Raw genomic sequence first — 14,073 nt, 5'->3', positions numbered from 1 at the left:
TACTTGTACTTCCCAAGTGCTTAGTACAGTGCTCTGCACACAGTCAGCGCTCAATAAATACGATTGAATGAATGAATGAAAAATCCTGGGAACTAGAGACTTTCAAAGAGCTATAGAAAGTTTATCTTATCCATGTGGCACTTCACCTCTGGGCCTCCCCATTATTCACGAGTTAAGACACAGATTCACAACATCCACATTGTAGATTCGACATCCACATTGTAGATTCAGAACTATTGTATTTTGTTCTACCGTAACACATCAATAATATGTGTCTTGGATAGGCTGAAATTAGGAGTTGTTCTTTCAACAATATGGACCTATTTGGGTTAAACCAGAAGCGGTATCACCAAAACTGACCATTTGGCCCTGACAATGGGTATGTACTAGGTTTTGTGTTGTTAAATTTTGCTTAATGTGAAGTTTCAGACACACGCAACCCTTATGTTAGTCAATAGTGTTTATTGAGCACTTACTGTGGGCAGAGCACTGTACTAAGCACTTGGGAAAGTACATTATAACAGATACATTCCTTGCCCACAATGAGTTTACAGTCTAGAGAATTGTAACAGAAGAACCAGGTGTGGTAATTTTACAGGTTACAACATACCAAAACAAGCCCATCCCATAGGCTGGTCTAGTGATTTGAGTGGTGGGTTTGGGATTAGGGAGTAATAGTCAGGATGCTGGACCCCAAATTAGTTGAGGTGAAACTTAATTTGATAAAATTTGGAAATAGAATTATAACTACCAGGATTTACCTCTTCCCCACCCCAAAAATCTGAAACACTGTGATCAAGAAAACCCAAAAAAGTTATAAGAATTCTAGTTCTTATATTTTATTCTGTTAATATGTTTTGTTTTGTTCTCTGCCTCCCCCTTCTAGACTGTGAGCCCACTGTTGGGTAGGCACCGTCTCTATACGTTGCCAACTTGCACTTCCCAAGCGCTTAGTACAGTGCTCTGCACACAGTAAGCGCTCAATAAATACGATTGAATATAGTTGTAGTTGATATAGGTATGACCACAACCAAGTATTTTCAATTTAGCCAACATAGGATAATATTTGTATAACAACATAAGGAAGAGAAGAGTCAACTCAAGCAGCTTTTACACTTTTTAATCCAAACTAGGTGGCTGATTTGGAAGTCAGTTCAAATGCTTCCAATCACTCTCCTTTGAATTACTTCCCTTTTAAAAATTTAAGTCTTAGTTATAAAAGTCTGATTACATTTTATATTGAAATGAGAAGGCAATAGGAACTCAAGAATTACCTCTACCCTAAAGGGGTTATTCTCTAGTCATGAGGCTATTATCTAATGGAATTTAGTAGAATGACGTTGGTCGATGCTGAATGAAGGGTAAATAATAATTTAAGAGTTAGGCTTCAGTTTCCTTTTAATCCAGGGTCTTCCGTCGTCTTCCAGAGAAAGAATTAAATGCAATCTGCGACTATCAAAGTTGATCCTTTTCTAAACTGAAGAAAAAAATGGACCGTGAAATGGTGTATTTGCACTCTATGGGTATAATGCGTGCTCTGCGGTTTTCAAGGAATAGATGCAATTGTTGGGACCACAGAGTGCTGCAACAATACTAGAGTGGCAGAATTGGAAACAGGATCTGGCACCCCAAATGGCAAATCTTTACACAGAGGGCAATCTTTACACATGAACACTGTGGAAGAAACTGTTGGTTGTGCATCATTCTTTTCTGGGAATCAGGGTTGGGGGGGCGTGGAGGTGGGGTGTCCTGGGCTTGCTAATGGGGGTGGAGGGGGAATTCCTCACACACACTTTGTAATGTACCGCACTGCTACATCCGCCGACTCGCCCAATGCCCTGTGGGCCCTGGCAAGGGCCTCACTGCCAGGGACAAGACAGTGCGACAAATCCTCCGAGCGGGTTCTCCACCCTGAGGTTTCAGGACTGAGAGGCTTCACCCATCATTCCTGACGGGAGACTCGATCCCAGCTCACAGTCACGAATACAAGTTCACCATCAGTACAATCATATTTGAACAGGAGACGATTATAAATACCATTTTGTTAGGGCAAACGAGCAGTTAACTTTAGAAATTCAATTTTATTTACAAATGCTTTCTAAAAATGAAGAAATTACACTTCTTTAAAATACTGACAATCTCCTGGGAAACCCCCCACGTATGGATTCAGCGACCTCACAGAATGGTACATGATGATGCTACAGATTTTTTTTAAAAGTTTATCCAACAGCAATTTCCTCATTCACACTCTCTTTTTCCATGAAAAATGGAGAGGTAGCATTAGTTGGATTTTCAAGAGAACTTGATTCACAGAAAATGCAACCTTTGCGTGCAGGGATTTCAACTGTTGAACTGATGATTGTATCAATTCCAAGCTCTATGATAAGCTCCCGAACAGAAAGTTCATTTTGATTTGCTGAATGAGTCATGGTTGTAAAAAGGGTGCAGAATCTCTACTGGTGTGTGAACACACATGCAAAGGTCGGGTTTCACCATATAGGTAAACTATAACCCCAAAAAGTAGTAAATATTTTAAGAAAAATGAGACAAACAATTTTAGCTATCATATAATTTGCCTAATTATAACTCTCACTCATAACACATGCCTATTCACTTGGATTTTACATTGTTTCGTCAACATTTTCAAAATCTCTAGTTATCTTCAAAGGGTCAGAAAATTAATTAACCCCTAACCGCCTAACTTCAAATTTTATTAACAGGAAAAATCAAAATTTAGGTGACATCACTCAGTAGGCAGAATGTTTAAATTTTCTAAGTCTTATCATAATATGAAAAAAAATCCTCTTTCACACACATCAGCAGAAACCTGGCTGAGGTCTAAAGGTAATGTATCCCTAAGAAGGAAAACAAATTAAAAAATTGAACATGCATATTGTGCCTGCTGAACAATCATTACAATTGAATGAGTTATAACAATTAGTAAACAAACTTGTTCCAGTACTGAATATGCCCAGCACTACTGCATTGATCTTCTCTTCTCTAACCAAACTTAATAGTGAACATTAAGAAATCAGATAACTAGAAAAGACTTTTATTGTCAGCTTTATGTTTTAGGTCAAGTGCAAAATATGCCAGCTAAGCCAGGTAGCCCAGTAACTTAGAGGAATGGCTCCTTGCTGTCTTCTCTACTTCGGATTCCATGAGCTTTTTCCATTGATCTTCACCCGAATAGTAAAAGCAACACAATTACTATTGAGTTTACTATTATCAGTGGTACTGTGGGGGGGGAAAAAAAAGGAAAAATGTAATTTCATGCAAATCACTTACGAATACTCATCAGTACATAGCAATAAATATCTGGAAATCTTGGACAACATGGGTAGACATTAAATCTATAAAAGAAAGTATGAGCTCATACTCCCCAAACTTTTTTTTTAAAATTATGGTATTTAAGTGCTTCCTATGTGTCAGGAACTGTACTAAGCACTGGGGTAAATGCAAGCTAATCAGGATGGATGCAGTCCATGTCCCACACAAGGCTCACAGACAACCTCCATTTTCCAGATGAGGAAACTGAGGCCCAGAGAAGTGAACTGGCAGAGCTGGGATTAGAGCCCAGGTCCTTCTGTCTCCCAGGCCCTTGCTCCATCCATCAGGCCACACTGCTTCTCATCAGTTTGAATGAGGAGCTGGATCAAGGAGAGGTTCAGGACTGATGGACCCCGCCACTAAAAAACACGTTCGCAAGCTAACGTCTGATACGGAATGTCGGTAAGTAGCCCCGGACAAAGGAATTTCAGAGTTCAGAGCTCCAGAATTCTTTTCTGGAGAGTGCTGCAGTTCCAGCTGACATGTACTTCGGTCACGCAGCCATTCTTTACAAACTTCACCAATTACCACCCAGTCTCCCAAGAGACTCAGGAAAGAAACTTCACCTATAACGGCCTGATGGCCAAAGATGGGGGAAATAAAATGGGATAATAAAAGCCCAAAATGATTTCGGGGGCTGAAACATATATGCCTTTTGAATCGCAATACAGAAGTAAATCTTTACAGACCAGGGACTCAACAGAGTGACTAATCAGATTCTTTTCCTTACCTCTCATAACTGTTCGGACAGATCGAATGAGGTTCATTAACTGCGACTTAATTCCTGGCTCCTCTCCAAACCCTCCAATCCCCTGGTCTGTTCCCCAGCCAACTGCATAATACAAAAATGATTTGCTATAATAAAATTTTATTATGCATTCAACTCAATACTACATTAGCCATTTACCCGTCCATCTTGAAAATGATTAATTCTCGTCACCGTTAAAGGCTAGCTTCAAACTATCTGGAAATCATACTGTTTCAGAAAAGAAAAAGCAATATTAAGTTAAATGTATTACTCTTTATTTAAATTAACAGTTCCAGTAAGAACATTCCAATTACACAAAATTTAAATCGGATCACAAAAACCAAAGGCACAAAATTACTTCGGCTAGAATGATATTTTACGGTTTATCCCTCCCGGCTCATCCTGTTTCTAAGGCTAGGATCTACCCAGCTAATGTCAAGTTATGAAACTCTGGGTCAAACTTTTAACGACAGCTGTGCAAACAACCTCAGTTTTGGCTTTTGATAATAGCCCGTAAATCTGGGGAAGACACTGGGTCAGAAACATGGATTTAATTTTGACTAATCAAAGCCAAGTATAATTTACTGCATCAACACAGCAAGGATGTTGGATGTTTTAGCAGGAACATTCAAGTTTCTGTTAGAAAGTCTGACTGATCAACATTTTGCCCTGTGGTTAATCCCAAGGAGGGGCAAGAGCTGGGGACAGACAAACCCACCTCAATCAATCAATCGTATTTATTGAGAGTTTACTGTGTGTAGAGCACTGTGCTAAGTGCTTGGGAAAGTACAATACAGCAATAGAGAGAGACAAGCGCTGACCACAGTTAGCTCACGAAGTAGAGAGGGGAAACAGACATCAACATAAGGAAAAATACATCAATATAAATAAATAAAATTACAGATATTTACATAAGTGCTGAGGTGGAGGGAGAGCAGAGGGAGCGTGTCAGGGCGACACAGGAGAAGAGGAAATGAGGGCTGAGTCCGGGAAAGCCTCTTGAAAGACACGGGATCTTAATACACCTTTGAAGGTGGGGAGAGTGGTGGTCTGTCTTATATGGAGGAGGAGGGACTGTTCCTGGTCAGAAGGAGGATATGAGCAATGGGCCAGTCAAATGATCACATTTACTGAACATTTACTGTGTGCAGAGCATTGTACTTAGCCCTAAACAGTGCTTAGCACATAGTAAGCGCTTAACAAATGCCATCGTCATCATCATCACTTGGGAGAGAACAATATAATCAATCAATCGTATTTATTGAGCGCTTACTATGTGCAGAGCACTGTACTAAGCGCTTAATATAATATAACAGAGTTGACAGACAAGAGCCCTACCCATGTGTCAGTGGGGAGACAGATGACCTTGAGGTAAATTGGCCCTGGAGGAGTGAAGCACACGGGCTGGGTTGTAATATGACATCAACCAGTTTAGATAGGAGGGGGCCAGCTTACGGAGTGCTTTAAAGTTGATGGTGAGAAGTTCCTGTTTATTGCGGAGATGAACAGGCAACCGCTGGAGGTTCCTGAGGAATGAGGAAATGTGGACTGAACTTTTTACTTTTTTTTTTAGAAAACTGATCTGGGCAACAGAGTGAAGCCATTGGATGCATCACTCTAATTTTGCAGGTAGAAGCTATATCAGAAAAAGGGAGGATAAAGAGAGGCCGTAGTAGAGGCCTTGCTGTCATCTATCCAGGGTAGAAATCGCTCAAAAAGTTTGGCCTCTCAACTGCCTTTGACACTGCTGACCATCCCCTTCTCCTGGAAACATTATCCAACCTTGGCTTCACTGAACACTCTCCTCTCATGGTTCTCCCATCTCTCTGGCAGCTCATTCTCAGTCTTTTTCGCAAGCTCCTCCTCTGTTTCCCACCCCCTAACTGTGGGGGTCCCTCAAGGTTAGTTCTGGGTCTCCTATTCTCCATCTACACCCACTCACTTGGAAAACTCATTCGCTCCCATAGCTTCAACTACCCCTTTTCCCAGACTAAGCCCCACTTTTCCTCTGCTCCCCCTCCCCTCCCCATCACCCCAACTTGCTCCCTTTGCTCTACCCCCCGCCCCACCCCACAGCACTTGTGTATATATATACATATTTATAATTATAATTCTATTTATTTTTTATCCATGATGCATCCATATCTATAATTCTATTTATTTATAATGATGCTACCGATGCTTGTTTACTTGCTTTGAAGTCTATCTCCCCTCTTCTAGACTGTGAGCCCCTTGTGGGCAGGGATTGTCTCTGTTGCTGAATTGTACTTCCCAAGCTCTTAGTACAGTGCTCTGCACACACTAAGCGCTCAAGAAATACAACTGAACGAATGAATACCGCCTCTATGTGGATGATTCCCAAATCTACACCTCCAGCCCTGATCTCTCTCCCTCTCTGAAGTCTCACGTTTCCTCCTGCCTTTAAAACATCTCTACTTGGATGTCCTCCCGTCATCTCAAACTTAACATGTCCAAAACCGAACTCCTTATCTTCCCACCCAAACCTTTTCCTCCCCCTGGCTTTCCCACCATTGTAGGCAGCACCGCCATCCTAACTGTCTCACAAGCCCATAACTTTGGCATTACCCTTGACTCCTCTCTCTCATTCATGTTCAATTTATCACTAAATCCTGTCAGTTCAACCTTCACAATATCGCTAAAATCCATCCTTTCCTCTCTGTCCAAACTGCTACCACATTAATCCAAGCATTTATCGTACCACAGCTCGATTACTGTATCAGCCTCCTTGCTGACCTCCCTGCCTCCTGCCTCTCTCCACTCCAGTCCATACTTCACTCAGCGGCCCGGATCATTTTTCTACAAAAATGTTCAGTTCACATTCTCCCACTCCTCAGGAACTTCCAGTGGTTGCCCAGCCACCTCCACATCCAACAGAAACTCCTTACTATAGACTTTAAAGCACTCAATCACCTTGCCCCGGCCTATCTCACGTCGCTACTCTGCTACTACAATACAAGCCAGCCCATACACTTTGCTCCTCTAATGCCAGCCTACTCACTTACCTTGATCTTGTCTACCTTGCCACCAGCCTCTTGCCCACATCCTCTCTCTGGCCTGGAATGCCCACCCCCTTCATATCCGACACTTACCCACCCCACCTTCAAAGTCTTATTGAAAGCACAGCTTCTCCAAGAGGCCTTCCCCACTCAAGCCCTAATTCCCTCTTTTCCCACTCCCTTCGGCATCACCCTGACTTGCTCCCTTTATTTATTAATAATAATAATTACGGTATGGGTTAAGCACTTACTGTGTGCCAAGCACTGGGGTAGATACAAGGTAATCAGATAGTCCCACGTGGGGCTCAGTCAAGCCCCATTTTACAGATGAAGTAACTGAGGCATAGAGAAGTTAAGTGACTTGCCCAAAGTCACACAACTGATGACTGGCAGACCCGGCATTAGAACCCACAACCTCTGACTCCCAAGCCCGTGCTCTTTCCATTAAGCCACGCTGCTTCCCCACCCACCCCAGCATTTCTATACATATCCATAATTTATTTATATTAATGTCTTTCTCCCCCTCTAGACCGATGTGGGCAGGGAATGTGTCTACTTTTCATTCATTCAATCATATTTATTGAGCGCTTACTGTGTGCAGAGCACTGTACTAAGCGCTTGGGAAGTACACGTTGGCAACATATAGAGACGGTCCCTACCCAACAGTGAGCTCACAGTCTAGAAGGGGGAGAGAGACAACAAAACAAAACATATTAACAAAATAAAATAAATAGTAAAAAAATGTACAAATGCTCTGCACACAGTAGGCGCTCAATAAATACGATTGAATGAATGAATCCCCCCGCCTTACCTCCTTCCCTTCCCCACTGCACCTGCATATATGTTTGTACATGTTTATTACTCTATTTTATTTGTACATATTTACCATTCTATTTATTTCATTTAGTTAATATGTTTTGTTGTCTGTCTCCCCCTTCTACACTCTGAGCCCGCTATTCATTCATTCATTCATTCAATCGTATTTCTTGAGCGCTTACTGTGTGCAGAGCACTGTACTAAGCGCTTGGGAAGTACAAGTTGGCAACATATAGAGATGGTCCCTACCCAACAGTGGGCTCACAGTCTAGAAGGGGGCGACAGACAACAAAACAAAACATATTAACAAAATAAAATAAATATGTACAAATGCTCTGCACACAGCAGGTGCTCAATAAATATGACTGAATGACTGAATGAATGAATCCACCCCGCCTTACCTCCTTCCCCTCCCGACAGCGGCTGTATATGTTTGTACATATTTATTTCTCTAGTTTATTTGTACATATTTACCATTCTATTTATTTCATTTTGTTAATGTGTTTTGTTTTGTTGTCTGTCTCCCCCTTCCAGACTGTGAGCCCACTGCTGGGTAGGAACCGTCTCTAGATGTTACCAACTTGTACTTCCCAAGCGCTTAGTACAGTGCTCTGCACACAGTAGGTGCTCAATAAATACGATTGAATGACTGAATGAATGAATCCCCCCGCCTTACCTCCTTCCCCTCCCCACAGCAGCTGTATATATGTTTGTACATGTTTATTACTCTAGTTTATTTGTACATATTTACCATTCTATTCATTTCATTTTGTTAATGTGTTTTGTTGTTTGTCTCCCCCTTCCAGACTGTGAGCCTGCTGTTGGGTAAGGACCGTCTCTAGATGTTGCCAACCTGTACTTCCCAAGCACTTAGTACAGTGTTCTGCACACAGCAGGTGCTCAATAAATACGACTGAATGAATCCCCCCTGCCTTACCTCCTTCCCCTCCCCACAGCACCTGTATATGTGTTTGTACATGTTTATTACTCTATTTGTACATATTTACCATTCTATTTCATTTTGTTAACATGTTTTGTTGTCTGTCTCCCCCTTCTACACTGTGAGCCCGCTATTCATTCATTCATTCAATCGTATTTATTGAGCGCTTACCGTGTGCAGAGCACTGGACTAAGCGCTTGGGAAGTACAAATTGGCAACATATAGAGATGGTCCCCACCCAACAGTGGGCTCACAGTCTAGGAGGGGGAGACAGACAACAAAACAAAACATATTAACAAAATAAAATAAATAGAAAAAAATGTACAAATGCTCTGCACACAGTAGGCGCTCAATAAATATGACTGAATGAATGAATCCCCCCGCCTTACCTCCTTCCCCTCCCCACTGTACCTGTATATGTTTGCACATGTTTATTACTCTATTTTATTTGTACATATTTACCATTCTATTTATTTCATTTAGTTAATATGTTTTGTTGTCTGTCTCCCCCTTCTACACTCTGAGCCCGCTATTCATTCATTCATTCAATCGTATTTATTGAGCGTTTACTGTGTGCAGAGCATTGTATTAAGCGCTTGGGAAGTACAAGTTGGCAACATCTAGAGACAGTCCCTACCCAACAGTGGGCTCCCAGTCTAGAAGGGGGAGACAGACAACAAAACATACTAGCAAAACAAAATAAATAGAATAAGTATGTACAAATGCTCTGCACACAGTAAGCGCTGAATACGACAATGAAGGAATGAATCCCCCCAGCCTTACCACCTCCCCCTCCCCACAGCACCTGTATATACGTTTGTACATATTTGTTACTCTAGTTTATTTGTACATATTTGCAAATACTCTATTTGTATTTAATATTTAATATTCTATTTATTTCATTTTGTTAATATGTTTTACTTTGTTGTCTGTCTCCCCCTTCCAGACTGTGAGCCCGCTGTCGGGTGGGGACCGTCTCTAGATGTTGCCAACTTGGACTTCCCAAGCGCTTAGTACAGCGCTCTGCACGCAGTAGGCGCTCAATAAATACGACTGACTGAATGAATGAATGAAGCACTCCGGCGGGGAGGGGAGGAGGCGCTCAATAAATACGACTGAATGAATGAATGAATGAATGAATGAATGAAACACTCCGGCGGGGAGGGGAGTAGGCGCTCAATAAATACGACTGAATGAATGAATGAAACACTCCGGCGGGGCGCGGAGGATGGGGGAATAAATACGAATGAATGAATGAAACACTCCTGCGGGGCGGGTAGGGGAATAAATACGACTGACTGACTGAATGAATGAAACACTCCGGCGGGGAGGGGAGTAGGCATTCAATAAATACGACTGAATGAATGAATGAATGAAACACTCCTGCGGGGAGGGGAGTAGGCGCTCAATAAATACGACTGACTGAATGAATGAATGAAACACTCCGGCGGGGCGCAGAGGGTGGGGGAATAAATACGAATGAATGAATGAAACACTCCTGCGGGGAGGGTAGGGGAATAAATACGACTGAATGAATGATGAATGAATGAATGAATGAAACACTCCGGCGGGGAGGGGAGTAGGCGCTCAATAAATACGACTGAATGAATGAATGAATGAAACACTCCTGCGGGGAGGGTAGGGGAATAAATACGACAATGAATGAATGAATGAATGAATGAAACACTCCGGCAGGGCGGGGAGAGGAGTAGGCGCTCAATAAATACGACTGAATGAATGAATGGATGGATGGATGAATGAATGAAACACTCCTGCGGGGCGGGGAGAGGAGTAGGCGCTCAATAAATACGACTGAATGAATGAATGGATGGATGAATGAATGAAACACTCCGGCGGGGAGGGGAGTAGGCGCTCAATAAATACGACTGAATGAATGAATGAATGAAACACTCCTGCGGGGAGGGTAGGGGAATAAATACGACAATGAATGAATGAAACACTCCGGCGGGGCGGGGAGGGGAGTAGGCGCTCAATAAATACGACTGACTGAATGAATGAATGAATGAAGGAAACACTCCGGCGGGGAGGGGAGGAGGCGCTCAATAAATACTACTGAATGAATGAATGAATGAAACACTCCTGCGGGGAGGGTAGGGGAATAAATACGACAATGAATGAATGAATGAAACACTCCGGCGGGGCGGGGAGAGGAGTAGGCGCTCAATAAATACGACTGAATGAATGAATGGATGGATGAATGAATGAAACACTCCGGCGGGGAGGGGAGTAGGCGCTCAATAAATACGACTGAATGAATGAATGAAACACTCCTGCGGGGCGGGGAGGGGAATAAATACGACTGACTGACTGAATGAATGAATGAAGCACTCCGGCGGGGAGGGGAGGGGAGTAGGCGCTCAATAAATGCGACTGAATGAATGAATGAATGAATGAAACACTCCGGCGGGGAGGGGAGGAGGCGCTCAATAAATACTACTGAATGAATGAATGAAACACTCCTGCGGGGAGGGTAGGGGAATAAATACGACAATGAATGAATGAATGAATGAATGAAACACTCCGGCGAGGCGGGGAGAGGAGTAGGCGTTCAATAAATACGACTGAATGAATGAATGGATGGATGGATGAATGAAACACTCCGGCGGGGAGGGGAGTAGGCGCTCAATAAATACGGCTGAATGAATGAATGAATGAAACACTCCTGCGGGGAGGGTAGGGGAATAAATACGACAATGAATGAATGAATGAATGAATGAAACACTCCGGCGGGGCGGGGAGAGGAGTAGGCGCTCAATAAATACGACCGAATGAATGAATGAATGAATGAAACACTCCGGCGGGGAGGGGAGGAGGCGCTCAATAAATACTACTGAATGAATGAATGAAACACTCCTGCGGGGAGGGTAGGGGAATAAATACGACAATGAATGAATGAATGAATGAATGAAACACTCCGGCGGGGCGGGGAGAGGAGTAGGCGCTCAATAAATACGACTGAATGAATGAATGGATGGATGGATGAACGAATGAAACACTCCTGCGGGGCGGAGAAGATCCTGTCGGCACTCACTGTTCTTGAGAAAGCGTTCCTCGTGCAGCACGGCGATGGCGTTGACGCAGAGCAGAGCGGCCTGCAGCAGCGAGTACAGGGTGAAGGCCATGGCCGCCCCGCCGGGCGCACAGACGTGGCGCCGGCTCCCCGGCCCCGGCCCCCCGGCCCCCCTCCGCCCCGCCCCCGACGGGAGCCCCGACGGCCCAAACCCAGCGGGACGCGAAGCGCTCCTCCGGACACCCGCGGTCGCCGGCGACGGAAGCGCCGACGGTTCAAACCCGGCGCTCCGCGAAGCGGGCTACGGCCCCTACCCGGACAGCGGCGACGGGAGCCCGAATAGTCCAAAAATTATGCTCCGCGAAGCACCTCTCTGCCCTGCCTCCCCGGGCTTAGGCCTGAGAGTGCGCTCTCCCTCTCTCCTTTCCCCTCCCCTTCCCTCTCTCCTCCTCTTCCTCCCCTTCCCTCTGTCCCTCTCCCCCTCCCTCTCCCTCCCTCTCCCCTTCCCTCTGTCCCTCTCCCTCCCTCCCCCCCTCCCTCTCTCTCCTTCTCTCTCCTTCTCCCTCTCTCCTTCTCCCTCTCCCCTTTTCCCTCTCCCCTTCCCTCTGTCCCTCTCCCCCTCCCTCTGTCCCTCTCCCCCTCCCTCTGTCCCTCTCCCCTTCCCTCTGTCCCTCTCCCCCTCCCTCTGTCCCTCTCCCCTTCCCTCTCCCCTGTCCCTCTCCCCTTCCCTCTGTCCCCCCCTCTCTCCTTCTCCCCTTCCCTCTGTCCCCCCTCTCTCCTTCTCCCCTTCCCTCTGTCCCTCCCCCTGTCCCTCTCTCTCCCCCTCCCTCTCCCTCCCTCTCCCTCCCTCTCTCCCTTCCCTCTGTCCCTCTCCCCTTCCCTCTGTCCCTCCCCCTGTCCCTCTCTCTCCCCCTCCCTCTCCCTCCCTCTCCCTCCCTCTCTCCCTTCCCTCTGTCCCTCTCCCCTTCCCTCTGTCCCTCTCCCCCCTCCCTCTCTCCCTCTCCCCCTCCCCTTCCCTCTCTCCCTCTCCCCTTCCCTCTGTCCCTCTCCCCCTCCCTCTCTCCCTCTCCCCTTCCCTCTGTCCCTCTCCCTCTCCCTCTCCCTCTCCCCTTCCCTCTGTCCCTCTCCCTCTCCCTCTCCCTCTCCCCTTCCCTCTGTCCCTCTCCCCCTCCCTCTCTCCCTCTCCCCTTCCCTCTGTCCCTCTCCCCTTCCCTCTGTCCCTCTCTCCCTCCCTCTCTCCCTCCCCCCTTCCCTCTGTCCCTCTCTCCCTCCCTCTCCCCTTCCCTCTCCCCCTCCCTCTCTCCCCTTCCCTCTGTCCCTCTCCCCCTTCCCTCTGTCCCTCTCCCTCCCTCTCCCCTTCCCTCTGTCCCTCTCCCCCCTCCCTCTCTCCCTCTCCCCTTCCCTCTGTCCCTCTCCCCCTCCCTCTCTCCCCTTCCCTCTGTCCCTCTCCCCCTTCCCTCTGTCCCTCTCCCCCTTCCCTCTGTCCCTCTCCCCCTTCCCTCTGTCCCTCTCCCTCCCTCTTCCCTTCCCTCTGTCCCTCTCCCCCTCCCTCTCTCCCTCTCCCCTTCCCTCTGTCCCTCTCTCCGTCCCTCTCCCCTTCCCTCTGTCCCTCTCCCCCTCCCTCTCTCCCCTTCCCTCTCTCCCTCTCCCCCTCCCTCTCTCCCCTTCCCTCTCTCCCTCTCCCCCTTCCCTCTGTCCCTCTCCCCCTCCCTCCCCCTCTCCCCCTTCCCTCTGTCCCTCTCCCCCTCCCTCTCCCCTTCCCTCTGTTCCTCTCCCCCTCCCTCCCTCTCTCCCCCTCCCTCCCTCTCTCCCCTCCTCTCCCTCCGTCTCTCCCTCTCCCTCCCTCTCTCCCTCTCCCCTTCCCTCTGTCCCTCTCCCCCCCCCTTCCCTCTCTCCCTCTCCCCCTCCCTCATTCGTTCATTCCTTCAATCGTATTTATCGAGCGCTTACTGTGTGCAGGGCACTGGACTAAGCTCTTCGGAAGTCCGAGTTGGCAACATCTAGAGACGGTCCCTACCCGACAGCGGGTTCGCATTCTGGAACGGGGGAGACAGACAACAAAACAAAACAAAACATATTAACAAAATAAAACAAATAGAATAGTAAATATGTACAAATAAAATAGAGTAATAAATATGTACAAGCATATACAGGTGCTGTGGGGAGGGGAAGGAGGTAGGGCCGGGGGGGA

At 46.1% G+C, this 14,073-nt stretch overlaps 1 protein-coding gene across 1 annotated transcript; it reads right to left on the bottom strand.

Annotated features, from left to right (window-relative positions):
* Window positions 1-2,061: 2,061 nt before the first annotated feature.
* Window positions 2,062-12,024, bottom strand: IER3IP1 (immediate early response 3 interacting protein 1). The gene is made up of 3 exons (XM_038743685.1): window positions 11,904-12,024; window positions 4,061-4,162; window positions 2,062-3,237 (listed from the first exon to the last, which is right to left on the bottom strand). The coding sequence occupies exons 1-3, from the start codon at window positions 11,992-11,994 to the stop codon at window positions 3,182-3,184; spliced, it is 249 nt and encodes an 82-aa protein (XP_038599613.1). The 5' UTR covers window positions 11,995-12,024; the 3' UTR covers window positions 2,062-3,181.
* Window positions 12,025-14,073: the final 2,049 nt, after the last annotated feature.

The sequence above is a fragment of the Tachyglossus aculeatus genome, chromosome 3, assembly GCF_015852505.1.
Source record: "Tachyglossus aculeatus isolate mTacAcu1 chromosome 3, mTacAcu1.pri, whole genome shotgun sequence".
In the NCBI taxonomy this organism is placed as follows: Eukaryota; Metazoa; Chordata; class Mammalia; order Monotremata; family Tachyglossidae; genus Tachyglossus; species Tachyglossus aculeatus.
This window is presented reverse-complemented; position numbering and strand designations above follow the sequence as displayed.

Excerpts from the sequence above, each read along its gene's own strand:
- IER3IP1 (XM_038743685.1), bottom strand. The coding sequence starts at position 11,994 with ATGGCCTTCACCCTGTACTCGCTGCTGCAGGCCGCTCTGCTCTGCGTC. Across the intron at positions 4,163-11,903 it reads GGAACGCTTTCTCAAGAACA|TTGGCTGGGGAACAGACCAG; the intron begins GTGAGTGCCGAC and ends TGTATTATGCAG. Across the intron at positions 3,238-4,060 it reads TGTCCGAACAGTTATGAGAG|TACCACTGATAATAGTAAAC; the intron begins GTAAGGAAAAGA and ends CCCCCCCCACAG.